Source organism: Tauraco erythrolophus, chromosome 2 (genome assembly GCF_009769465.1).
Source record: "Tauraco erythrolophus isolate bTauEry1 chromosome 2, bTauEry1.pri, whole genome shotgun sequence".
Taxonomy (NCBI): Eukaryota; Metazoa; Chordata; class Aves; order Musophagiformes; family Musophagidae; genus Tauraco; species Tauraco erythrolophus.
Genome location: NC_141466.1, coordinates 127,611,693 through 127,638,811, shown reverse-complemented (window position 1 = coordinate 127,638,811; position 27,119 = coordinate 127,611,693). Strand labels below are relative to the sequence as shown.

The window sequence follows — 27,119 nt, the reverse complement described above, 5'->3', positions numbered from 1 at the left end:
GTAACAAAAGGTGGTGTGTTACATCTGAGGGGAACCCTTGGCTGACCTGCTGCCACTTGATGAGTTTAAATCAGCGTTCGAGTTTCACTGAACTGCATAGCAGCCTTTTATGTGTATGTATGGCAATGTATTAAAAAAACAGAAAATTTTCACAGACAGATGGTGTATTGCAAGTTTTCATAAAAAGAGTTTAAAGAGCTGGGGGTACTATTAAAAGATGTGTGGCCTTTACTATAATGTGCAGAGCACACGTTAATTGGGATTTCAGTGTTAAGAGCTACATTTTAGTAACACCAACCACAGCTGAAAGCAGTCTTCATGGAGGTTGTCGTTAATGTGGCTGAATAGCCTCTTTAAGTTTAAATTTATGATTTCCAGTGAAAGGAAAATACAACAGGAGAAAGTTTTGGAAGTCTGATTGAAATTGATTTTTATCCGTCTGTGTACAGGATCCTGGCTTCTAACAAAACATGGTTATTCAGTGTTTATTCATTAATGTTGTAGGAATTCCATAAGTTTTTCTTTATTCTTTTTTCATGTTTCTGGCTAGTTTTTTGTGTTTTCTACTTCTGTTTCAGGTTTATTTAAGGTAGATTTTCTTTTGATAGTTTTGTCAAGACAGCAGAACCAAATAGGGAGGGCATTTTGCCAAATAAGCAGATAGTCCTCTGGCCAACTCTTGCCTCAATTTGACATGGTTAATCTCATTTTTGATGGATTCTAAAGCTGTTTGTGCTGCCTATACCATCTTTTTCACCTCCTCTGTATTTGCCTGCTCACAATTTGCATCTCCCTCTGGGAATCTGTCAGTCCATTAATCACAGAGGTGTCCTCTCAGAAATGCTGGCTTTCCTGACCTGGTTTCATGGCAAATCTTCAGGCAGCTCCAGTCCTTGAGCTCCTGATAGACTGTAGTGGAAGGGGAAAAGCAAGCTGGCACTTAGACCTTTTGAGTAGAAGAGGTGAAAGGAAGTTCCTTTGTCAGAAAACATCAAAGCAGATTTAAGTCATTGCCCTTTGAAGGGAACTTTGACGAGTTAGGTGGGCACTGTCAATAGGCTGCTGTTTATTTTCCCTAACATGATAGAGCTTCAGTAGCTCAGGTGTTCAAAAAATTACTATACACAGTATTCTGTAGATATAATTCTTCTGAATGTCTCTCAAAGAGCTCAATATGTTCTTAATAAGGTCCAAGTCTAGCAAAGAGTTTATGCCAAAAGCCAATCTGTCCACTCGTTAGCCGGTATATTAAATGCAGCTCCAAACAGCAGCAGACTTTCAGTCTCGTTCCTCAAAATGGAATTATCAAAATCAAAATAATCCAATTTACATAAAAGAAGCTAAATTTGGTCTTGCTGCTTGATTTTTTTTCCATGTGCTTTCTGTCATCTCCACAGGAAAAATTGCTGACATTTTAAAAAGGACTTTGATGTATAGAGCTTCAATAATCTTCAAGATTTTGATAAAGGATATTTTGCTCATCTCCTTAGTAGTGTCTTCAGCTAATTGTGGTAATAAGGGAGCAGAGCTGTTCATGAGGAGCGTGAAGAGCTGACAGTGTGCTTTGGTGTCTAGGTTTGAGAACTTCCCATCTAAGGACTAAATAATATGACCTAGATCATCAGCTAAGGGCTAAGTTGTCGCTGACAAGTGGAAATGCATCTGTCACCCTTGAAGGGCAAATACACCCATGGCAGGGGTTAAAAAGGGTATGAATCATGTTAACATCGAAATTATTCTCTTTCTCTGAACTTATATTAGAAATGTCTATTTTAAGTCTGTGGAGCGCATTGCAGGTTACGCTGAGAAAGCCCAGGATCCGCAGTGTGTGCCCTTCATTCATAGATGCTGGATGGTGGCCAGATAATGTATTGCTGTAAGGGATTGTGTGCTTCAAACTTTGTTGGACAAGTCTTAAACAGAGTAGAAGAATTCAACATTTCACTCGTCCAAATCCAGCAACCCATAGAGGATGAGCTGTTTAATTTCTTGCCTTTAAGAGCTGGAGATAAATCCTGTGATTTGGAAGACCAGATTCATACTCCCATTGCCTGATTGGCCACTTACTCTGCACTTCTGAAAACCTTACTGAGCCAGTCCCAGATACCTTCTCTTTTGATGAATTTGCTTTGGGAAAACATCCCATTTCAGATATCTTTCTTTTTTACTCTGTGATGCATGGCTAATACGTATCTTAGACTAACTAGAGTATGATCCATCATAGAGACAGCCTGTAGTTGACTATAAATACGAAGGAAAAAGATTATCTTCTTTCTTCTTTTGTTGATATGATTGCAGTTCATCACCAGGACTGAAACTGCGAGCAAGAGGTTCAGCCAGGGAAAGGAAGAAAGGAATGACAAGTATGTGAAAGAGAATAAAACCAGATAGACAATCCTGTTCAGTTTGAGTTCAGAAAGAATGATGCTCTTCTCAGACAGACCCTTTAGCAGAAGTATTTATCAGTGTGATTTTGGGTTTGAAACAGTAGAGAGTAAAAATAAGATGAGTTCTCATCTCCCAGAGAAATTAAACAAAGCTTTACAGCATTCAGCCTGTAAATAAAAGAGAAAATAACCCATCTAGTAATACACCATCACTAACTTAGTATCTTCAGGGCGTTTCTCTAGCTTTTCTTCTAGATGTAAATTAATACAATTTATTTGTCTCTCTCCTTCAAATCCTCATCTCTGAAATGCAGCTACTATTTTTAGGTCTCTCTTCTGTTTTTCTCTTATATGAAAGCCTGTCATTAACTTGTTTACCCATGAAATAATCTTTGTTTCAGAGCACAATCATATTCCTTCTTTTCAGAACCCTCAAATAGGATTATTCTGTCCATTTTCCTGCAACGCTTGCCATCATACCCAGTATTTAATGAGGCTCAGCATTTTAAGACAGCCTCGTAGGTTTTTTTCCAGTTAATACGACATACTTCAAAATACTCTCTAAACCTTGTGAAGTATTTGGTGAACATATGCATAGCTCTGTTGCCTACAAGCAGATATGATCCCAATCAGGAGATGCCCATTAGACTGAGGTCTTGCCAATACAGGATTTCCTGCGAGTGCCATGAAAACACCCTTTTTATCATCTTGAACTTATCATCCTGTTAAACTAAATTTAATTTGTATCAGTCGGTGGAGATTTAGATTCTTATTCAAAAGTTATTAAATATTAAGAAGTACTGTAAACACTAAACATATGCAGAGTGGGGGGGAAGAAGGTTCATATGAGAGTGAAATGCATAAACTGCAGTATTTATTTGTGTCAGTTTTGAAGCTATTTGATCTCTATACAGAATCTGTCATCCCACGGTGATGCTATTTGCTGGTCCTTTTTCAGTATTTGTACCAGACTGAAAAATCTTACCTTTTAGGAAGCTTGGGCTTTCAACTTATACTGGCCCTATTCAAAGGACTGAATTCAGTCATGGAGGGCTTCTTTTCATCTGTCTCTGCCTTTATAAACGTCCTCTTGAGGCCAAGGACCAAGCAGTTTTCTTAGCTTGAAAAGCACTGACTGAGTGTGTTTCTTGGAAATGCTGCAGCCTAATAGAAACTAGCAGAGTTGCAAAGTAACCTGAAATGGTTTCTCACGTGCTTGTGCTACCAATGAAGCTGAGGTTCATGCTATTATTAGCTGACAAAGATGGTTGAATATTTCATTTCTTCACAGAAATGTTATGTAGTCATGTCTATATTGGATATAAACCTGAAAAGACGATTAAAAAGTAAATAAAAATGAAATCTATCTCCTAATTTAATTAATGCATGGCCTTTTGGACGCAAAGAAGAAGACGAAGGGAATGACCAAAATTCCAATTTCCATAGTGTTTAAGACAGTTAATTCCAGGCAGTCTTCTCAATTCTTTAGGAAAACCTAAGCTCTCATTTTGAGCTTTATCTAAAATCCATTAAAATCATAGAAAATCCCTCTGCTGAGGCCAGTAGCCTTTGGACAGATTGTGTTATGAGCAAAACAGTTTATGTACACTGAGCTTAGAAGACAAAATAGCTGAAAATAGGAATGCGCAGCCATCAGCTGCACAGCTTTTAGTCTGTACCGTACCAACACAGAGCTCAAAGGCTTTGAAGGATTTACAGTAGTGATTTTCTTTTATTCAGGGTTAATAGTTTTAGGTATTTTAATGAATAACTAACTGCATTCTTTAAAACATTTGAAATGTTCAAAATAATACAAGTTTTCAAAATTGAAGTATTTGTGAAGATGTCCACCTCTTTTAGGTTAAGTATTAGCAAAAGATTTTTAACTATTTTCTAATGTATTTACCTGCAGGATCCCAAACTGCGTGAACTGTTGGATGCTGGGAACCTAGGAGGTCGACTGGAAAATCGAATGATAACTGTTGTCTATGGTCCAGACCTGGTTAATATATCATACCTGAACTTGGTGGCATTCCAAGAGGATATAGCAAAGGTAATATATCTGTGTCATATTAAATTAATGTTTTTAAAGTATTGTTTCGTGATACGGATAAATGAGATAAAAGTGGAGATTGACTGTGAAAACGATGGTACACACAAATTTTCTCTCAGCTGTGAGTAGCATATTGTGACTCTCCAAACATGTATCAATATCTTTCAGTAGTTGTCACCCTTTTATGCTTGTTCTAAGTGTGTGAGAATTATGGATCATCTGTGAGACCAAGGTTTGTAAATGGCTGACTTTTTAAGGTTATCCTATATCAGAGTAGTGGGAATCTACAGCTCTACCTTGTTTGGTCAAGTATGTCAGCAATCAGAAACCTAATTTAACTTATGTGACTGTTTCTGCTCATGCTCAAAGGTTAATTTTAAGCATTTCATTTTGTCTGCTGATAACCCTTGATAAGAATTGCGAAGTCAACGTCATTACCGTAAAGTATGTGAGGAAAAAAAAAGTATTTTTTCCATGCAGGTATACAGTCCCTTCATTTCTGTCCAACACACCACATGAAACAGTTGTGCATGACAAGCAAGTTATGGTTGAATTTAGTGCACGTTTATTTTTTTCCTTCTCCCACCTTCTGTATGACACACTTGCGTCTAGTGAAACAGGAGCTCTTTGATTTACCTATCCCCTATTGACATTCAGAAGCTGCTCCTCTTTTCCACTTCCATTCATGTAGACAGACTGATGACAGCCTCCAGATAACCACACAGAGAACACACTTTCATGTGGTTTGCATCCTGGAGTCCACTAGATTGAGCTAAAAAGATAATTTCTCCTTAGACTGCTGTTATTTAACAACAGTAAGGAGGTATTTTGTCACCTCACAGACAACAAGAGTACTAAGTCTAGGTTGAAAAAAGGCCATAGAATGAAAACCTTAACTTAGGAGGATATGTTTTTACTTGCCAGGTTTCATTAGCCAATTGGTCTATTTGGCAAAAACACAATTTCCAGTTTCTTTGACATGAAAGAGTAGAAACCCAATGAGTTTGTGGTGGTCCACGGACTGCTGAATGGGAAGTGCTGTCCTCAGACTTGAAAATGCAGAGCTATAGTCCACAGGTGTGGTTAAGAAATCTTAACACTGCAGAAGTGAAAGCAATTGAAACAACTCTTCAGGAAAAAACTAAGCATATGATGGCGAATGAAAAGGTACGCTAAAGCTTTAACAGCAAAAATTGTTAGCCCTGAACGAGGAAGATGGAAAATCACCTAAATCAGAAGCATATGTTCTTTTTCTCTTTCCTGTCTAGCCAGCAATCAGTGAACCGTAATCTGTTTGCTAGAACAGTGCAGAAATTGGTATTTTAGGGCCATTTTCTGTTTGGTAATGGAATCTTAAAAATGCTGTAGATAAAATCATGTTTTAGAAAAGCTTGGTTGCTCTAAATCCTGAGTAACTCCTACGAACTGAGTGACTAAGACTCTAAGTCTTCCTTGTTATTTGTAAATGTGGTAGACCAAATAAATTCACATTTTATCAATCAGGTGCTGTAGCCTGGGGATGGGATTTTCACAGCATTGCAGATTAGCTGTGCTTGCCCTGAAATCATGCTCAATATCCTGATTGTTTCAATGAGAGCAGAGTTTGATCGCTGTTGAATGCATCTAAAAATTCTTCCTTTCTTAATGTGTTTTCTGACTTTATATGAGCCAGACCACAGAATCTGGTCCTTGTCATCTCCAGGACCCATGCAGTGACTGAAAAGAGTAGTTATAAATAAGCACATCAGGCATAAATAATCTCTTCAAGAAACTCTGAGAAGGCGTGGAAATACAAGAAGTTTTCGGCATCACACGTGCGAATTTTGACCCTTCTTCTTGCTGACATTCCAGGGAAAGCAAGTGCCAATGAAAAACTCCCCCACCTTTTTTCCCTTTTCAGAGCATGACTATTTTTCAGATTAACGCTTCATTTGTGATACCTTATTTTTCAAGATGTGACAAGTATCCATTAGTCCTCCCTTAGAGGAGGAAGGCAAAGTGAACTGTAAAGGTCTTAGTGAGGCAGTTAAAATTATTCAATTATGGGATTTGCTTCCTTTGCAAAGGGCTTCCTGTTCTGCTACAGACTGTTCATCACATCCACTGGCCTAGCTGTGAGAAAGTTATGAAAATATGAGCCTTGGGCTATTCAGCTTGCTTTAAGTGAACTCGATATGGAGCTAGAAATGATGACATCGTGGTGATGGACGTGTTTCATACAGGAGAAAGTAACTAATGGTTGAAGTGTATTAATGATGAGCTGAAGGGCACTGAGCAGCTGGTTTGTTCTAAGAATGCAGCCTGGGATTCATTAGATAATGGTCTAAAAGGCAGATTGCTGGGCACGTCTTGATGATGAAGAGATGTATCAGTGATACAGCGCGTGCTTATTTTCAGCCTGTCCTGTCTTGGGATAGAAGTTTTGAACATCCACAAACGTAGCACTGCAGAAGCCAAGATAAAGAAAGAAGTTTCTTCTCAAACCCTATTCTAAGCAGATGCTCTTTTTCTCTGTCTCCATTCCTAAGATGAAGAAGTCCAACCTATGAACCTCTGTGTCTCCTGTCCAGCATTCCATTCTCTTCCCAAATCCAGTAACTTCAAAAGTGAACATCCCATTTTTCTCATGTCCTTCCCCTCGCTCTCTTTTGTGCATCTCATGCCAATTCTGTTCTTGCCACACTAGTCCATCCTGGCCATACAGACCCCTATCCAGAGCCCAAGGAATTTTGTTTCTTCTCAGTTTGATGAGCTTTGGGTCAGATCCATCACTAGGAGCTGAGGAATTCCTCTGTAAGTAAAACGATGGAGTCAAAGATGATTCACAAGTTGTGATACACTATGCTTTCCAGCATACGTCTTTATTTTTCCAGCTTCTTAGGCATATTTAAGAGCTTGATCAGTATAATAAAATGGTAAAACAAAGCATATAAATTCACGTCCGTTTGATGTATTATTAAAAATAAAATTCATAAGAATGCCGAAAGTGTCGAATTTCAGCAGCTTGCTTTGTTAACCTCCCGCCGAAAACAAATGCGTGAGAAACATTGCCTTCACGTGTAGTCAGTTCTCATTTGAAGGAAGCGCTTTCATGAGTGTGTGCTGTCTTGTCTTATGAAAAAAGTCTCATCTCTTCTGTTGAGATAGATGTCTTACGGTATGTATCCTGATGCATGTGATAGAGGAGAGAAATGACTTCACTGAGCAACAGATTTCCAAATGAACTGCAGCTTATATGCTACCTGCCAAAGCACAGAACAGCTGAATAATTGGTTAGTAATGTTCACAGGAATGTTTTAAATATGAATTAGTGTAACAGGACGGAGCCAAGAGGAGATCGAGTTCAGGGAGCTCTTATCTGATGGATGTGACTTGCTCGGAGTTGAATGTCGGAAGGCTGGGTTCTTCCACTACCACATGGGATCAGAGGCTTCCAGTCTGCAGTTTGTTGGCACTAGTACAGTCCTATTTCAAAATACCCAGATTTATATTTTCCTTTTGTATTGCATCTGTACCGGAGTCTGCAGCTACCGCGGTGATTCAGAGGCTGTTGTAACCTTTTTGCAATAGGCTGTTTTCTTTCTACACAGAACAGCTTTCTACCCTGCGGAGGGCTCTCACCGAGCGCTGCCTTCTGGAATCGCTGTTGCTGGTAAAGATGGCTGCAGAGTGCATCATGCACGGAGTTAGAGGATGGGCTTTACTCCGTACCATGCAGCAAAACCAAGGAAACGGAGCCATTTGGTAGCTAAAGCGGCGAGACGCTTCTCGGCTCACAGCTTGATGCGAGCCCATCAAATCTGTCCAAAGCATCTCCTTTATTTCTTCGGGTCTGTGCTCAGGGCTGTTGTTTCCCCTCCTGCTGAGGGTTCAGACCAGCGACTGGGAAGATGATGTGATCCTTGGCATATTTTCTGGTCTTGGTTCACAGATCTTCTCTGTGGTGGCCAGAATGAAGGCTCTAAAATGGGAGAGGTAATGAGCAGGTATGGCTAGTGACCTGTTGACTTGGCACCTGCGTTGTTAGAAATGACTCAGCCTGCAGGTAGCCCTTAGAATATTTGGCAAGAGAGATGTGGTCGCTTGAAGAGCCGGGAAGGGCTAGCAAAGGAACGTGACAAGGCTGTTTATATAAATAATGCTTGTGACAGGCGCATAATAGCTTAGTTCCCCTTACATTCCTGTCAACAAGCACTTGGACAAAGAGAAGGAAGCGCTGTGGTTTGGGATACTCCTGAAGTGCCCCGCTTCTGTTTTCTACAAAACACTTCAGTTTTAAGCCCAGCAGAATCAGTGAGATCTAAACAAAGTCTATCAAGATCTGTTAAAAGCCAACCTGTTTGCAATTTCTAAATAATATTTTATGTTGCCATTAATCTTTGCAGCCGTTAGTGTCACAGGGAGAAGTTCTGACTGCTATTATTAGTGCCTAAACAAAGCAGTGTTTACAAGATGAGCCTATTTTGAGCCTGGAAAAATGAGTTGCCAAGAAGGAAAAAAAAAAAGACTGCACTTAATACGCTTTCTGCTCCAAGAGTCACAGCAAAGCAGTGGTGTTGCTAACAAACCTGACTCCTTCTTTTATTCTTTCTCACACTCCTGTTTTTTTTCAAATTAGACGTAAGAAGGAAAAACAAGTAAAGAAAAAAAAAAAAAAGGAAGTGGTCACGAGAAGTGGAGGGGAGGGATATCTCAGCAACAGCGGTTTGCCTCCAGAACAACAAGGCTGTGTCTGAGGGAGGAAGGTTTCTCTGCCAGAAATACCAGTCACGGGGAGGTGTGTTGGCTCAGCTGCTTAGGAGTGAGGTTGTAAACGTGGTGGACGTAAGGATCTGGCAGCTGAAGGGGTATCAAAGGCTCATATAACAGTAGGCTTATAGGTAGCCTTAGCTCTTCCTAGTTGGGAGCAACTGTGTGAGACCAGTTGCAGGAACAAGATCTGATAACCTTAGGGAACAAATCTTAGCACATTAAAAAGACAGAAAAAAATTACACCTTCTGAACCTCATAGATTGATCACCTAGTCACATGGAAACTGAAGGCTTTTTAGGTAAAACAAGCTTGTAAGCTCCAAAGTGACATAACAATATTTGTTTCATTGGAAGTCAATGATACTTTTCATCAGTATCAATTTTTGTCAGAATGAAATCAGCTTTTATTGAGGAAAAATACCAAAAAAAACCCACAAAACACCAAGGAAGAGGAGAGGGAATACCTCCCAAAGAGTATGCATCCAAGAGGGTGCACAGCGATGGAAGTTTTGGATCTGGACTGATATGAAAGGAAACTCAATTTTAGTTTCAAAGAAAACTCAGAAAACTACAAGTTAAAAAAAAATCCCATTGTTTTCAGAGGCATTGTTTATTTTCATTCCTTTCTTTTAAAGAGTGAAACAAAGCCAATGCAAAACCACAGTCGTGATTAAAAAGGATTGCAATTAAAAGTTGTAAACAAGCACCAAGTTAGGAAAGAAAGAGGCACTGGAGTTGTCGATGAAAAGCTGCAGGAGAGACCTGCAAAGGAGGAGAGCAACAGGATGAGCAGTGAGAGTCTAAACTTAAGATTGTAATCATGGATCAGCCTTGCTGGGAAGCCGGGAAAGGCCGGGGACCTAAGGGAAGGACTTCAGCAACATGCATAGAAGTGAGAAAAAATAAGTCAGGAAAATAAAGGGGAGAAAAGTGAGGGAGAGCCATGGAAAAAGCAGTGCCTGCAGGCAGGGTGGGAGGTGTCCCGTCAGCAGCAGGAGGACATTTCTTCCCTACGTCCAGGTGGCAAGAGGGAAAAATAATTTAGTGAGGGATAGGACCACAGTGTAAGGATGTACGGCAGGGGGAAGAGGAACTTTTCTGTTTGGAGTTGAATCTTCTTCCCAATATGTCAGAATAATTTAAATTTATTCAGATATATTTCTATTAGTTCGGTTTTTTTCAAGCATGTTTCTTAAGTTGGCTGATAAAATCCTAGATAGAGTCAGTAGTTACAGCTCTTAATTCGGTATACACCATAAAAGATAAGATGTGGAGACAGTGGTGCAGATGCTCTCACAACGAAGTCTTACAAGAGGAGACATTGGAGCAAGAGGCTTATTATGGTATGGTCTGTATCCCCAACCCTGTCAGGTCTGTCTGTCTTCAGAGGGCTTTAAGCCCATTTCAGCTTCATTTTTCAAGAACGGCCGTTAAGAGGCTCCTTTTTTAATCCTTAGTGTGCCAACCAGAACAGTGTCCAACACACAAGAAAATGTCTTTTTCTGGGGCATTTATTTTGCATCTCCCACAAGCTTGAATGTGCTTTGCATCAGACATTTGTCCATACGATTTTATATTTTTTTTTCCTAATACACTGCAATAAGATATCTTTTCTAAAAAATATTCGTAACAGTCTTCATTTTTTGCAGCATAAGAAAATCAGGTCTCACAGATGAGGAAGGAAGCTGTAATTGGAAGAGTCAAGTTCAGACTTTAATTAGGCACTTTTTACTAACGATATAATTTTCGAAAATATTTTGCATTTTGTCAGTAAATATCTAAACAAAGCCTCATTGAATCAAATTTTCTCTCTATAGGAATGGTCAGATGAAGTGTTCAGTTTGGCAACGAATCTGTTGGCACAGAACATGTCAAGGGATGCGTTTCTGGAAAAAGCGTGAGTGGCCGTCGTATTTAATGCTGTGGGCGTTGCTCTTTTCTCTGCGTCATTTTCCTCTTTTCTTGTTAGTCATATTGTCATCTATTGTTTCTGCTTTGATGAGTTGTCACTTTTGTAAACACAGGCTGTCCTTTCTCATGGTTTTAAAAAGCCTGTTGTCTAAACGTCATTTCAACAAAAATCTTGTTCGGGTTCTCCTTGCAATCTACTAAGTCGTAGCAAAAAAAACAGAATTAAATGCCATCTTCCCCTTGTATACAAAAGTAGGAGCTTTGGCTGTAGCTGGAGCTCTTCATTTAAAATGAAAGAATATTCTGGACTGACTTGCTTCTGTTCTGCTTTATTTTCCCTTTTTTGTTATTGATAAAATAGGGGAAATGCAAGAAGTCCGTTTTCTCAGTCTAATGTCTCTGGTTTTCCTGTGATTCAGAGGGAAGCTGTAAATCTCTTCGTACTCATTACTTTGCATAGCACACAGATTATGAGTTGCTTTCAATGAAACACAAAAGCTATTTGTGAGAACGTGTGAGGTGTCAGAACACACCTCCGAAAGGAAAGAGAACTAAACCTGAGCTTGGTAATTCTCAACTGGATGCTAAGTGCACATGCTGAGGGACTTTAGCATAAGTGATAAGCGTTGAGAACAGCGTGGCAAAGCCTGCCAGATAACAATGGTAATGAACTGGGGTATTTGCTGGCCTTTTGGGGTTCTACAAGAGAAGATACACCTTCCCCAGCCTACAAGTTGGCTTGATTATGTTTATCTTTGTGTTTCCCCCAAACTCCTTTTAATTTCTGCTCACAGGCAGAGGCTTAGTCCAGCTAAATGCTGAGGCTTAGGTTCCTAAAACTTGCCTCCATCCAAGAAGCAGGCTAACCCACCTGTTTTCTGGACTTTCTAAGGTTGTGCATGCCTAATTTCATTAGATGCACCCATGTTTAGTTAGATGGTTCCCAACTGCTTAACCTTAATCCCATGCACATCTTCATACATGCTGCTTCTGGGAAGGGGAGGGATGTACGTGTGTTTCAGTCTCACAGCGTTTGTTGTGGTGCAGCTGAAGTCAGCAGAAGTTCTCGAAGAACCTTTGAAGGTTGGACCTTGCAGGAACTACAGCTTTGTGTCTGATAATGCTATGTTGGGGCAGCAATGGTATATCAGGTGAACAAACTCCCAAACGAATGGAAACATTTAACATTTCCTTTTCACTCTGCATGTTGACAGTGGAGAAAGCGCTGTGCTAACCTGAGCAGACCTAGGTGTGAGAGCAAGAGCAGAGAGATGACTTCCTTCAGCTCCATAGGTTGTAGATGACTTACAGGAGTGATTTGATACTACTATTTCCATGCCCCTTACCACTCAAATCCCTAGAGGGCCAGCGGAATTTGCTGACAAGTTTGTAGTGGAGAGGATGGTGGCTGTGCCTAATGAACGTTTTCATATCAAATTCAAAGGAAAAACACGTTATCACACAGTATAGTAGAGCCAGTCATATTTGGAGCCATTTTTCTGTGTTTGTTCAAGCAGTGTTAATTAAAGATGAAGTCACTGGACACGTTGCGTAGATTCAGTAGCAGGCAAGCATGGCATTCCTTTTCTTTTTTCCTTTTTCCACTAATTAATAAATCACTTGGGAACTGTAAGGTTGCCAGGGTCCTTTGCACAGATGCCAAATCAGAGCCACTCCAGAAATCTTTGACTTTGAAGATTCAAAATATTTCCCCATTGTAATTACTGTACTAAGAAAAGGGTTGGTTGCAGTCCTATCAGAACCCGTTTGTTGAAATAGAAAAGCAAATTGCATTAGAGCAAAATTAGGAAGGTTTTTTTTTTCTTTGTGGCGTTCAGTCCCTTGCAGCGTTGGAAGTGCAATAATAAAGAGCTTGAGCAGCTCTCCTGTGGTTTGGTCAGATAAGAAAAATAGAGTTAATTTGGGAGGAGGGGTGTTTAATAAAAAACACTCTTTTGGTTATAAAATTCTCATTCCTCTTGTAACCAGGCAGTGTATTTTTTCTGTTGGGGTGCAAAAATGAGTGCTGGAGTATGTTAGCACTGACATACTGATCAGTGCAGTAATGGGCAAAGGGTGACTCTACTGTGGAAACCTTCAGTCACTGTTAGGTCCAAAGTTTGTCATCCTTGGAGTCCGCACAGCACTCCTGAGGTGTGTCTGTTTGGCCGCTACCGATGGGAGTATCTCCTAACAGGCTTTTTAACAGGAATAAGATGCTTGGTTTGCTTAGATGAATGGATAATAGCTTCAGGGGAAAAAATAGTCCCCCATGTAACAAAGAGTTTTGGAGGAAGAAAGACACCAGGTGCTGGTGGGGCTGACTGTTTCTCAGACACACATTTTTAGTTTGCTTTAACTGAAGTTCAGAATCCTCTCCCCACACCCCCATTTCTTTTATTTCTAGTTTTCTTGACTGTAGAGGAAAATAATACATGTGACCAGAATGCACTCAAAAGTTCCAAAAAGTAGAAGGCAAAATAAAAGAAACCTTTTTTACTAACTGCTGTGATTTTTTCTTTTTAATCTAGCTCAGTGCTGGGAGATGGAGTGGAGGGGATAATATTTTTGTTTGTGACACAATAGCAAAAGAGATCCCAGTTTCCAAAAGATGCATATGAGGAGACAAGGATTTGTGAAAATGTTCCTATTCTAGTTAGGGATATTAGCACGTACGTTGTTTTTGAAGCGGTTGCTAGTGGCATGTTCCTTTGGGAAGAAAAAGAAAGTTTATTAGAACCATTCTGTTTCTTTTTCTTTTGGTAGGCCGGTGGGTAAAGTGAAAATGTTTAAAAAAATAAACTAATAAAATAATCCTCTGAAATACTTCAGTGTTGCCACATTCTTCACCAGATCATATTACTGCAAAACTCATTTGTAGTTTTAATTATGTTAAAGTGGAAGAGATGAAGGACTCAAAGTGCTCTTTGTGGGCTGCTGCTGGTAGATGTTATGCCATTAACTAGTAGTCCCTGCATACTGGGAGGATCATCAGATGGCAGCTGTAGGCCCAACTGCTTCTCATTAAAGCTACTGAATGACTCCTGTTTCAGTAGGCTTTGAATCAGTGTGTTGAAATATTTGGGTAAAGGAAGATACATCCTCATCCTGCTGCCTTAATGAGCATGCAAGAAGAGAAGTCACAGGTCCTGAGATATTGAGATGCTCTAAATTCTCGGTTCAAAAGCTGGATAATTGCCTGCCTGTAGGCTGTTTCAGCATGTAATTTTTATATTGCTTTGCACCGTGGAAATGTCTTGGGCTTGCCCAGGGCTGCTGAGCATACTGACACTCTTGCTGGTGCAGAGACATGTCGGTTGCGAGCGATTTGACGTCCTTTTAGCTGAGGAGTGACAACATTTAGGGTCAAATGGAGAAACCTTCTCAAATGCGTAATGTGGAGGGCTTAGGGAAGCAAAGATGTTGGCGTGCAACATCCAGAGACAATTTCAGCCTCTGGAAGAGGACTACAGCCACCTTTCCAGTCGAGCTGTGTAGCCCGTGTGCCACGATTCAGTCTGCTGGCAGACTGGCGGGCAGCCTGGGTGAGAAGGAGATAGCAGGGATGATAAGATATAAGGAAGAAATCTAAGGATTCCTTAGATTAGATATACAGAAGAAATTTTTCACTCTGAGGGTGGTGAGGCACTGGAACAGGTTGCCCAGAGAAGTTGTAGATGCCCCATCCCTGGAAGTGTTCGAGGCCAGGTTGCATGAGGCTTTGGGCAACCTGGTGTAGTGGAGGGTGTCCCTGCCCATGGCAGGGGGGTTGGAACTAGATGATCTTTGAGGTCCCTTCCAACCCAAACCATTCTATGATTCTGTAAATTTCTGCATTAATTGTATTTGCAATGTCCTGTCACAAGACAGACAGTATTTCATGCTACAGGTGTATTACTGTTGAAGGAAAAGGTGTTTATGTATTAATGATATCCCAACATGTTTTCATATTGGGCAAAAGATGAGTGGAACTTGCTACATGATCAGAGCACTAGCATTGAGCTATAAAGTTGGTGGAGAGGTACTTGAAAATACTGTGAAAATAAAACAGGATGCTTTTCTCTCCACAGCTACACGAAACTTAAGCTGCAGGTGACTCCAGAAGGGCGCATTCCTCTGAAGAAGTAAGTTCTGTTTCCCTTCCTTACCACATAGTCTCTGCCTTTTTAGTGTGAATATGCGTTTGAGATGTCAGAGACATGTTGTGAGGATAAATATATTCAAATTGTGTATCACTGGGATAATACGAAGAGAGCAGTGATGACTTTTTCAAATTACTGTCCACTCTAATAGAGGCTCGTGTGAGGTAGAGTTAAACTCACTGTGGACACCATTAAACTCACTTGTGTTACTGAGCAGCCAGCCAAATGGAAATAAATAGCTAATGATGTGATAGACGGGGACCTGATACTCAGTCTTGAAGCCCCAAAGGCCATCAAGGTGTGCCTCTAAGCCAGTTCCCTCTGCTTTGTCTTCATTTTGCAGCATATACCGCTTGTTCTCCGCTGACAGAAAACGAGTAGAGACCGCGTTAGAAGCTTGTAATCTTCCATCATCCAGGGTAAGTGTCTGACTTTGTTCCTGGCCCTTACAAAGTGTTGCTTTTATTCAACTATATTTACTCTGTATTGAGTTGAGCACAGTTTACTCAAGGCTGATCACGCTGGGCTGGCTTTGCTTCTGGGTAGGTCCTCAGCAGCGGGTCTGTCTTTCCCACACAGAAGTTCCTGATGCCCATCTGCAAATCCGAATACCTTTGATTCAAAATTGTGTAGGGACCAGGGGCGCCTGGAAGAAGTGCCGAGTGGATTAAAGGAAAGGGCAGGGGGTTGTGTGACTTGTCCTGGGGAAATCCTGTGAGAATATTTTAAGAATCAGTGACCGTTACGCAATTTTCAAGGCATGATTTCAGAGCTGCGTTAGCTTGAGGTGTAGCTGACGGTGTAATCTGTTTCCTTCTCACAAAAATAAATAAATGCAGCTTGAGTTAAGTGACGATTTAAATTCACTGTAGCTTATCTAAAAGGTGCGTGGGGTAAATGTAGAAATGCTTTAGTGTCAAAGCTGTTAATGCTGTGGGGGTGCAGCCATTGTATGCTGCTAATCCAGGAGCTCTCCCCAACCTGGAGCATTTGCAGCATGGTGTCTTACCCTCAAGAAGGCTTTTTTCAAGAGGAATGAGCTCAAGCAAGTGATTCTAGTTAACACTGAAGTGAAGATGTCCTTAGTCTTTCCCCCCGGATGGAGATTCTCCTCCAAGAAGCTTCACAAGACAAGTGAAGCACTGCTTTTTTAAATCAGTTAATTTCTTACTTCTGTTTGCTACATATCTCTGAAAAAAAAATCTAAATATCACTGGAGTCCTTGGAAGAAACTGCAACCTTTTTCTGCTGTTTCTTTAAGTAGTGCCGATTTTACATACACATTGCAGGATACTTGTTGCTGAGATACCATCTTGAAAATTATTTGTAGTATAAAGTAGAGCCTTTCTTTGGTTGGGACAAAAGAGAAACACGCATCATGCAACAAAAAAAGCTGTTGATCATCTTTAAAAAAATATTTTAGAAGTTAAGTGTTTAAGAAGCATGAAACTCAACCTCTTAGAGGTAATGGAGTAGAAGAAAATCAAGTACTTCAACTACAGTTCTTTTCCTTTGTGTTCCTGTTTATTTGGGCAAGTAAAATTCTTAGCTTCAACTTCCAGCTTTTCTACCCCATTGTACTGCCGGACAAATGGTGTTCCCGTGAAGCCTTGGAAGAGCACTGGACTCCAGCAGTGTGCGAGACATAAATATGAGGGCATCTTGCTCAGCAAAATCACACCAAATCGTTCAGAGAATTCATGAAAGTCTCTAATAGACATTAACAGCTTAGACTTTTTGTTTTTTTTGTATTCATGCCTCATGAAGATCACTCTAAAGATTTTTCTCCCCAAGTTTCCATACCTCTCATTGCTCTAGGAAGATGTGGGGTTCGTTGGCCATGAGTTTCATATGATATTTTGCTGTGCCTCTCACAACGTGTGGATGACCCTAAAACACAAAATGAAATTCACAGTTATGGGTAAGAGGGTGACAAATCAGCTTTTATCAGTCTCTTTGTAATTCATAGCTTCAGGGCTGAGACAGTCTGCAGAAGAATAGCTCCAGGGAGGCTCCCCAGAAATGTTGAAAATAAACTCTTTATTTCGTATTTAGGGACCTTAATAAGGGATTGATTCTTTGCAGTGCTGAGGCTGAGCAGTTGAGCATGACTGCAATGGGATGCCCCTTAGACACTTCAAGTCAAGCACATTTTCAATAAGTGGATCTATTTATTTATTTATGTATTTATGGGTCAGATCTGGCATGTGTAGAGTCTTGCAGGACCAAGCCCTGTGTGATCTGATTTTCAGCAGTGCTCGTCATCCAGGAGTTCTGAAAGCAGAGGAATGTTTATATAAAAGTTTATATGAAATTTTAAAAAATGCCAATGAGTTTTTGTTTGGCCTCTAATTCCCCTATGATTTTTTTTTTTTTTAAATCTTGGCTGCTTTTTGTTTATTTGTTTTATTTTTAGTCAGAAGTGTCTTAAATAGAATTTGAAGAGCTTTATTTCAGTCACCTGTTTGGCTACGAAGATTGGTTTATATTCTAGTTCATGTAGAGGTTCCCAATGAAGCACCAGTGAGCTTGACTGTTAACTCAAAATAAAACAACCAGACATTGATTCCTGTCTGTGCAAATAATCTGAATTAGCTGTCGTGCTGCCGAATATATAACCAAATGGATACAGATGTTATAAAAGCAGGCAGATTACCAGACAAATCATCAATCAACAGTGCTTGAAATCAGTAGAGAGTCTTAATCACGGAATAAAATTGAATACCAAAATTCAGCAAAGCCAGGAATGAGGAATGCTCTCATGTGGTATGGAAAGTTTGTGATTTGTTCATTGGTCTCAAAAAAGAGATGAACACATAAGGTGTGTGGGCAGTTCCACTGCAACGTGGATGGGTCAGGCCAGGATGAAGAATGGGGCAGCATATTTTAATCCTTTTGGGCAGGCAGGGTTTTGGAATCCAAATATAGTTGTCTGAGGTTGTGCCTGGGGTGGCAAATGCTTGCAGCAAGGCCTTCATCTCTCATCTAGGTCTCTGTGTTTTGTAGCCCACTGATTACGTTACTGGTAGGAAATAAATAGTTATTTAAAAATTCTGTATTTATGCCTGAAGACTTGTGTTGGTTATTCTTGTTGTAGGTATATGTTGGGAAACCGAGGTATATTTTCTTAGTTAGAGCCAAGTAGCGATTAAAAGCCTGGATCTCAGGTTATCAGATAAGACCCATGTTTTGTTCAGTGTTGAGTACCTTCAACTCCCCTGTAAAGGAAAAAAATACATTGGGTCAATAGGAGACTGTAATTTTGTGATAATTACAGAATCAACATCTAAAATGCCCTTAGGAGAAGTGCTGGCTGAGGAGCAGTAGCCTGCTGGATAGGGATTATAGGTACAGGGAGCAGAGGAGAGTGGAGTACTGGCTATAACAAGAAAACTCACAAGCTTTATGAATCCTGGCCTTTAAGAAAACACAAGTATCAGCAGTCCTGCTCTCAACCAAAGGCCCCGCTCCTCAAATTTATTGGAGTGTAGTAGGTGTGGTTTCACACATAGTTCTATGTCACCGATGGTTGTCCCTGAAAGGAGCTATTTCCATTCTCCAGCTTCAGATTACAAACTTCTCCGTCCACCTTTGCGCTGGATTTAGCCGTTGTGCCATCACGAGTTACCTGGCTCAGCGAGCTGATCCCACGGTAGAGTGCACAGGGTTGTTTTGGCCAGGGAAGTTTTGAGCCAGTTCACCCTGCAGCTGCTTTCACAGTCTGCCAAAACAAGGAAGGCACAAGAATCTAAGGGCTGGTGACCTTAGACCGTTGGAGCCTGGAGATGGATACCCAAGTGGAGCAGGGAAGCAGCCCAGCTTGGTTGGAGTGTGAGCTGGGTCCAGTTCGGTCTGCGCTTGCAGACAGAAATGCTGAGTGACGGTCACGGTACAAAACCCTCTTGGGCCTCTGCAGGTTTTGTAGATTAAAGGTGTGCTAAATCGATGCCTGTGGCATTAATTTACTTATTTATTTTAACATAAAGCAGGAAAAATACGGAAAAGTTTCCTTTTGTCTAACAAAGGCTTGAATCGATGCTTCCGGTTCCCTTGGCAACGGTGTTAAAACAGGCAGAATAAATAAAAGCAACATTTTCCTCTATCAGCAGCTTGCTTCTGACACGAGTAGGTTCAACGGTGTTTAAAAGCAAACGGCTTTGTGTCCAAGGTACAATTTTCCTCCTCCAGTTCCTCAGATTCAGGTGTTATTTTAGAGCCACGGAGAGGTGTCACGTGGGCCTGTTGTGCTCCTGGAGAGTACATGTCATAGCGTTTGATAAAGTTGGCTTGCGTGGAGGAAACTCAAAATCAGATTTTCAATATGTGTTCCACGTTTTTTTGTGTTTTCCTTTTCTCTTATTCCTTTATAAAGTTTCCGCTCCACAAAATTCAAGCTTCGGCGCCATTTTCCTTTGTCTGTGCACTGACGCTAAGGCAGAAGCGAGTGGGCACCTCGTTACTGTTCTGTGCTGAAAAAAGTTTTGCACGTTCCTTGGGGTTCTCCTTTCTACCCAGTCCTGCTAAACAAGCAGTCCTTGCTGTCTTCTGCAGAAATTCTGGGGCTCGAAGGCAGCGTGTGCCAGTGGGAGGAGAGCTCTTGAGCTTTCACGCAAAGGACTGTTTTCCGTATCCAGTCCAGTAATTCCCGTCAGTTAAAATCAGTAATTCTGTTTTTTTCAGAGAAAAGCCAACAGATATAATAGGGATGATGAAGGTATCCCCTAGAAGCAGGATTAAATGTAACTTGTTCTAAGTTTTAGAAAATGTAAGAAAGAAATGCTGATCTCTCTTCTATAGGGAGCATTTTTATCAATTTCTGTAAAAGAAATCTGATTGCTGAATATGCTGCTCTGAGTGTTTAGGACAAAGATGTATGGAAAAGCTACACTGCGTGAGTCTTGCCCAGAATCACTATATCTTGAACATGTATCTTGAGGAAGGAAAAGGAGACATTGCTGCTGCTGTCAGAGAACAAGAGGGTTGATAATGACTCAGTGACCCAGTTCATTCCCCAGTTCTTTGAAAGCTTTGGAAAGATGAATGATGTGCTTGTCCTGTGTCACGCTGCCATTTTACTCGCTGGAGCACACGGGCTCAGCACCACTGGCCAGCTGCCCCACTGGGATTGAGCTTCAGAGGGCTTCTTCAGGCTTGCTGTACCTATTTATGCTATAGATAACGTGGTTAGATGGAGAGGTGTCCATCCTTCCTTCTTCACAGGCGCTCAGAGAAAGAGCCTTATGGGAACTAAGATGATGAGTGTATTCCTGTGGTTTTTTTTAAAGATGTACTCTTTAAACTGCTCTGTTATTCAGAGGAATTTATTATTCTGCAAAATCCAGGCTTCTCTAGGTTGCAAGAGGCAAATCAATAGAAGTACAGTAGCGAGTGATCTGCTTACAAAGAGCATATAAAAGTGCCGTATCGTTCTTTCACTATTTTTTTCCCATTTTGCAGAATGATTCAATCCCTCAAGACGACTTCACGCCAGACGTGTACAGGGTGTTCTTAAACAACCTCTGCCCTCGGCCTGAGATCGACCACATCTTTTCTGAGTTGTAAGAAAAGGCACTCATTTATTTATTCTGGGTTTTTTCCCCCTTCACTGATTTTCTGGGCTGGGGATGGCAAAGTAGGTTATTTAGACTACAGCACCATGCAGCGATTGCCACGAACAGGTTTCAGTGTCAAGCAGGGCTGTTATTTAACCTCGGATGAAGGGTTCATTCACTCTGAAGCTTTTGTCTCTGTTTCTAATGGCTGGAGTTTTAAAGTAATTTTTCCTAGAGGAGCAGAACTGCTGGCTCTTTTTTTTCCTGTATGGATTAAGATAGTTTAGGCTTTCATGAAAGTAAAGGAAGAGTAATAAGCAATAACAGCATGCAATAGGCGTGAGAATATGTATAATCACCCCCAATAGCTTAATTAGGAGTTACAAAAACTGTAGTAACTTTTAGGATTTGTAGATCACGAATTCACACTGTGAAATTAAATTAGCAGCCAGCTACAACTGATTTCATACATTCAGTTACAAGCTACGTAACTCGTGTTGCTTCTACCCCTTGCAGCAATTCGTTGTACTTCCCAGTTTCAGCAGAGCCTGATCAATGGAGTCAGAACATGAAGCAATATGGAAGCAAAGTAATTTCCAAACTACATCCCAACACCACCAAAGCAATTAGTGAATGTATCTTTGCAACATGGATGTGCTGTGTGCTTCCATACTTCTTTTGTGCGTATCTCATCTCAGGTTGAGGTTTCAGAGGAACACAGCCTTGCCCTAGTTTGATCCCATTGAACCTGGGGGTAGACTTTCCGTTGCTCTCTTGCAGAGTAGAAGTAGGCCAGTCCCAAGTGCTGTAGACAACCCTAAGCACGTCACCTGGCTTGGAGGCTTCCTGGATCTCCATCTGGGTACAAATTGTACTCAAACTCTGCTCTTTTTACTAACTCTCTAAATAGGCATCTTTTTACTTGCTTTGCAGAGTGCCTAGCATTTTTTAGCAGGTTTATAAAAAAACTCAAGGAAATACTGGAATAATGAAGTCAGGACTGCTGTTATTCAGCAGTAAATCCAAATAGTTGGGTCAGGAGTGCCAGCAGAGTGTTTGTGGCAAGCTCAGGATTGAATTCCACTTCGTTTTCTCTTACTTTTTAAAATTACTTAGTTCCAGGAATTCAGAGGAATGAAAAGCTTTTAGCCTTGCTCTAACTCTTCCCATTGATGTTAATAATGCTGAATGCTTTATGAAGAGTGTTTGTCGTTACATGCTGGCAAAGTAAATTAGCCTGGAGACACAGTGGGAGAAAGTTTTTGTTGCACCATAGTTTGAATTTTGTTTTGGTTTCCCTGGGAAGTTACAAAACATTGAACAAGATTTCAAGGAAATGTGTTTTAATGGCTTTGCCGTCGCTTTAATTTTTCTCTAGTGGTGCCAAGAGCAAACCGTACCTTACTGTTGATCAGATGATGGAATTCATAAATTTGAAGCAACGTGATCCACGATTAAATGAAATCCTTTATCCACCGTTAAAACAAGAACAAGTTCAACTGCTGATTGAGAAGTATGAACCAAACAGTAATCTAGCAAAGAAAGGTCAGTGGTTTTTTATATTCTCGCTGTGTTCGGTTTCTGATTTGAAACAATTACTCAATTATCCTGCAGCGCATGCTAACGCAACATTTGATTCAGAATCAAGGTGTGTTTCCAGCTGTCTGCTTTTGGATCATGCAAGCCTGTGAGACATCGTGCGGTGCGTTTTCAAATGTGTTTGGTTGGGATCGATTTAGCAAGGATGGGGCTGGTTTCAGTATTTACTTTTCAGTGTGTGTAATAGATAGTTTAGAACAGTTGCTCTGGTATGCAAACTTCAGCAGAAATCTTACTGTCACAACTGTTTACTGGCATCTGAAATGTGAAATTTAAAGAAAAAATCAGTGACAATGAAACGAAGAAGATGGTAGTTCTATCATTTAATAATAGTAATAAGTCCAGCCCTCTGCTTTCTGATGAAGTGGTACACTAAGTAAGATGTGCGAGTAACTGAGCGTGTTTCGTGCTATAATCACAGAAAATTCCCCTTTGAAAATCTCAAGTGTTGTCAGGGCTTAACTGGGCATTTCGCCAAAACCAGTGAGAGAGCTCCTGCTCAAATCTCTGCAGATTTTTGCTACCAGCACAAGTCTTAAAATAGCATTGAGTTTGTGTCTGCATCCTGTTTTATTCCAATCCACATATCCTAATGATTACCCCAGCTTTTAATGTGTTTAAGCCTTAGAAATTTTAGGGGCATGGGAATATCCTGAAAAACAGATCTAATATGAAAATACTGTTTTGGTCCAGAGATTTCGAATCCATAGGAAACACAAAGACATCTTTCCCAAAAGTCAAGAGGTTAACTGAAGGAGGCACTCCTGCCCCTCTCCCTGGAAGCCTTCTGACCTAGATGTCTTCCTGAAGGAAACCTGTGGCTCTCGATGCCATGATCAACGTTGTGGCAAGGCAAAACACTTGTCATTTTTCTCATAGGGCTTCTTGTTTTTCTAGCCCAATCAAATTTAATGCTTCCAGAGTTTTTGATGGAGGGTTAAATCCTCCTTCTTTGTCATGCTTATGCAAACTGTATTTTGACGTCAGCGTGAATACTGGCGTGAGTAGATGAAAACATGTTGTGACCTCCCCGCTCACCCATGCAAATATTAGAATATTGCTCCATGCTTACTTTATTTCACATCAGCTACAGGAAAGCCTGGTACCTAAAAGATCATTCTTGTTACCCAAATATTGGCACTTCATATAAACCAAACAAAAGATATATTAGAAGGAACTGTGCTAGCAGAACAGCAAAGTCAAAATGAAATCACGTTCCAACTAGCAATAAGGAGGAAGCATGAAGCAAACCCGAGAAGAAAGGATGTTGTGATGGTATTTGCTGTCTCTCTGGTTAGGATTTGTGGGACATCTCCAGCTTTAATTTGCGCTGATGCACACATTTGCTGCAGGTACTTTCTCTTCTGTAGGTGCCTCTCTTTCTGAGTATGATTTATACTGCTCTTGCAGAATCAGTTCTCACAGAAAATGCTGACTTTAAGAAGGAAAAGGCAGGTCATAGAGAGTTAATTCTTTTTTTTCTTTTTTTTTCTCTTCAAACTTGTGCACTGATGTCCAGCAAACTCTGACATGTCACCTCCATGCTGCAGACACTCCCTCTTACATAGCACCCTGTCTGGTGGCAGAGCTGAGGTAACTGACCCATTCTGCTAATGGGGTCCCAGTGCAAATCCCAAGCTTACTGCCTTAAAATTACAGGAATTGGCTAATCAGGACTGACATGAGGACAAAATATTTTCCGTTCATCTGCTCCGATTTGGGAACACAATTCACGGTATATTAAATGAAGTGTAGGTGTGCTCTCAATCCCACACTCATAGAATAATTGCAAACAAATGCTGCGTGTCTGTAAAATGTCACCAAAATATAACAGCACATATTCAAAATAATGGTTTAACCTTTTGATATGGTGTTTTGTAAAAGCGATTGTCACTCAGGCTTTCTGCTGGTGGAAAAGACTGTTCATAGGCTGAATTGCAGGGATGGCAGACCAAAATTACACGTTTCAGTGACACTCTCCCTGCCACTGAAACTACACTTGGGCCACTGAGCAGAGACATTATTTTCAGTAGACCTATGAATGTTCAAGCCACAGTTAGATGTAATCCACTGTTACATACCCATGAACTTGTTGGCCTTGACTTCCTACCTCCACCTCTCAGATATTCAGCTACATTTCTTGCGGTGGCATTGCTTATGTCCCTTTATTTGCCAGGGCCAAAATCATTGGAGAGTGTAGTGATGGAAGTAGGATGTTTTTAATAGCCCCAGTGCTGTCAGTTAAAATAGTAAGAGCAGGTAGAAACTTTAGGGCACCCAGGCCAGCTAAAAACAGGCAAGAATGTAGCAGAAGCCTTCATCCGACATAGTTCTCAAAGAAATTGGGGCCCAACAGCTCCATGAAGAGAGATGGGCTTAGGGTCGTTGTCCACATGCTCCTCTATGCTCCTGCATTTCAAAGTGACCAGTTGAACGGGTCCTCAAGATCAATGAGGTACACCAAAAAACAGAAGAGCAGCATAGGGAAGAGAAGGAGTAGTGTAACAAGGCACAGGAGGCAGGGGCAGCGATCTGAATTACGTGATAAACACGATGGGAAGCAGAGTTACAGGTGGCCTAAGGATGACTTCATCACAGTTGTACCAGAGCAATGCAATTAAATAATTGGACTTTTGGAGCAGTTTTGCAGAGTTTTGGTTCAAGAAGCAAGCCAGAAGATCTGACAAAAAGGTATATGTATTTGTTCTTTGTTGGCAATGAGAAGTTACTCCTTTGAACTAAATCACAGCTACAGGCCCAGAACAGAAGAAAATACCATAGAGAAATTTAAAACTTGTGATTAACTGCTTCGTGTGAGTAATGGGTGATTCGAAGTACTTTGTGGTGGGAGAGACTTCAAAGACTTGTTTGCAAGAATTAAGTGATATCAATTGCCAGCCTTCGTGCCAGTTAAATCTCTTTCCTCAGGTTGTTGTAGAGTTGGGATATTTGCAGCTGCTCAGTGGGTGTGTGTTTGCATGCACATGCCTGCACACCGGGATGTTGTTTTGATTCCCTCAGCTGCCGTTCCGACTCGCTCCATTCATTATATCGTTCAATTATTACAACACCAGATTGCAGAGGGGTGAGGGACAAACAGTGTCCACTTTCATATTTGTTTCTGTAGCATTTCCATATTAAACAATCTCTCTGATTTTCAGGTGTCCCACTGAAATAAAGGGATTCATGTTCAGCATCCTCATGAAATGAGCCAAGCTTTTCTCTTTCATTCGAAATGTAAAGCCTGCGTAGTCCTCGTTTAAACTGCCAGAGAAAATTACTTTTACAAAAGCCTGAGACAAAGTTAGTGGCAAATGTCCTCATTTTTCAGGTATTCTATAAGGCCAGAAGGCCTACATTTCTAATCATCTTTCACAAAGTTAGACAAAATATATAATAATCTATCTTGTTTTTTTTCCTGCGTGCAGTAGCACACGTCAAGATGCAAACTTAAACTGAATATTTGCAGTTCACAAGGAGTGAAAGCATTTATGCTGTGGGAGTAACATTTCATGTTTGCAACATGCTGAATGTCCTGGCCTCGATGCAGTAAATCACTTAAGCGGACGCTTAACTTTGAGCCGTGTGGGAAGAGAGGATGGTTATATAAAAATCTCTTATGCTCCGTTTCCTTGAACATCGTATTAATTCTCTAGTGAAGTTCAATTCCCATGATAACCTATTTCCCAACGTTGTTGAAGTGAAATTTCTTAGCAAATCAAATTTTATGCATTGAAAAGTTCTTTTCAATAGAATTAGGGATTTTTCCTTGAAAACTTAAATCAAAAGTCATAAAATAGAAACTGTGTGCCTTTGTACAGCAGCTGACTCCTTGGTCCCACTACCCAGTGAAGTTCTGGACCTTCACTCACTCATCTGATGATTGTATCTTCTTCTAATTTCCCATCTAACTGTACTCCTCATCTGTGCACATCCACTGTACAACAATATTCTCTCTTAATTATTCTTCTCCCATAGCTAATTAAATGAATTTCTAAAGAATGGTTGTACCGTGTCTCAACTTTCACAGCACTAGTCAAATGCTTTTGACATCTCATAATTCTCCATTCCTCTGATTGCCATTATAGCGCTTTTTCTGTACCTGTTGCTGCTAAATTACAGTATTTTGAACACAGCAAGCAAGAATTGTACATAATATTTTAAATTTTTACAACATGGCTCTTCAGGTAAAATCAAGTGCCAATGTGCTTACTGGATAAGGGCCTGAGGTTGCAGAGTTTTGAGTAAAAAGGCTGCCCTTGTTCCTGCTCATTGCTAACATATTTGTATATATTGTATTGCTGGGATGTGATTGAGCTTTTGCAACATTAGCAGGTACATAGGCTTGACATCTACATAGGTTAAGCACCTGGAGTAGTATTTCATTGTGGTTGAAGCAAGCTGTTGTGATTAATGCTTTGTGTCATACAGTGGAGGAGATTAATGCACTATGTATAGCACGTTTCCTTATCAGGTGGAAGCAGAAGGAAATTCCTAGTACTGCTGAGCAGTCTCTCGCTGTCAGCTAAACCATGCTGGAGGGTTCTTAGGCCCGATTAAGGAGCATCTTGTAGTTTGGTGTTTTCAGGCTGTAAAGCATTTGTGTTGAGTGGCCGGCGTAACTGCTAAAATGTATTCCCTTTCAAGTACCAGGTTGATGATGGGATGTGTATTACTAAATCAGTTGCCAAGTGGTTGATTGGGAATTTCCCTATATGCTTTTA

General features: G+C 40.6%; 1 protein-coding gene across 1 annotated transcript in view; it reads left to right on the top strand.

The window, feature by feature from the left end:
• Positions 1-27,119, top strand: part of PLCB1 (phospholipase C beta 1) — a 398,236-nt gene that overhangs the window by 235,316 nt on the left and 135,801 nt on the right. Inside the window, exons 4-9 of the mRNA XM_086631124.1 lie at positions 4,300-4,440; positions 11,009-11,088; positions 15,173-15,226; positions 15,588-15,663; positions 20,702-20,802; positions 22,175-22,341. Of these exons, the coding sequence (XP_086487250.1) occupies positions 4,300-4,440; positions 11,009-11,088; positions 15,173-15,226; positions 15,588-15,663; positions 20,702-20,802; positions 22,175-22,341 (619 nt within the window). The remainder of the gene's footprint in view (positions 1-4,299; positions 4,441-11,008; positions 11,089-15,172; positions 15,227-15,587; positions 15,664-20,701; positions 20,803-22,174; positions 22,342-27,119) is intronic.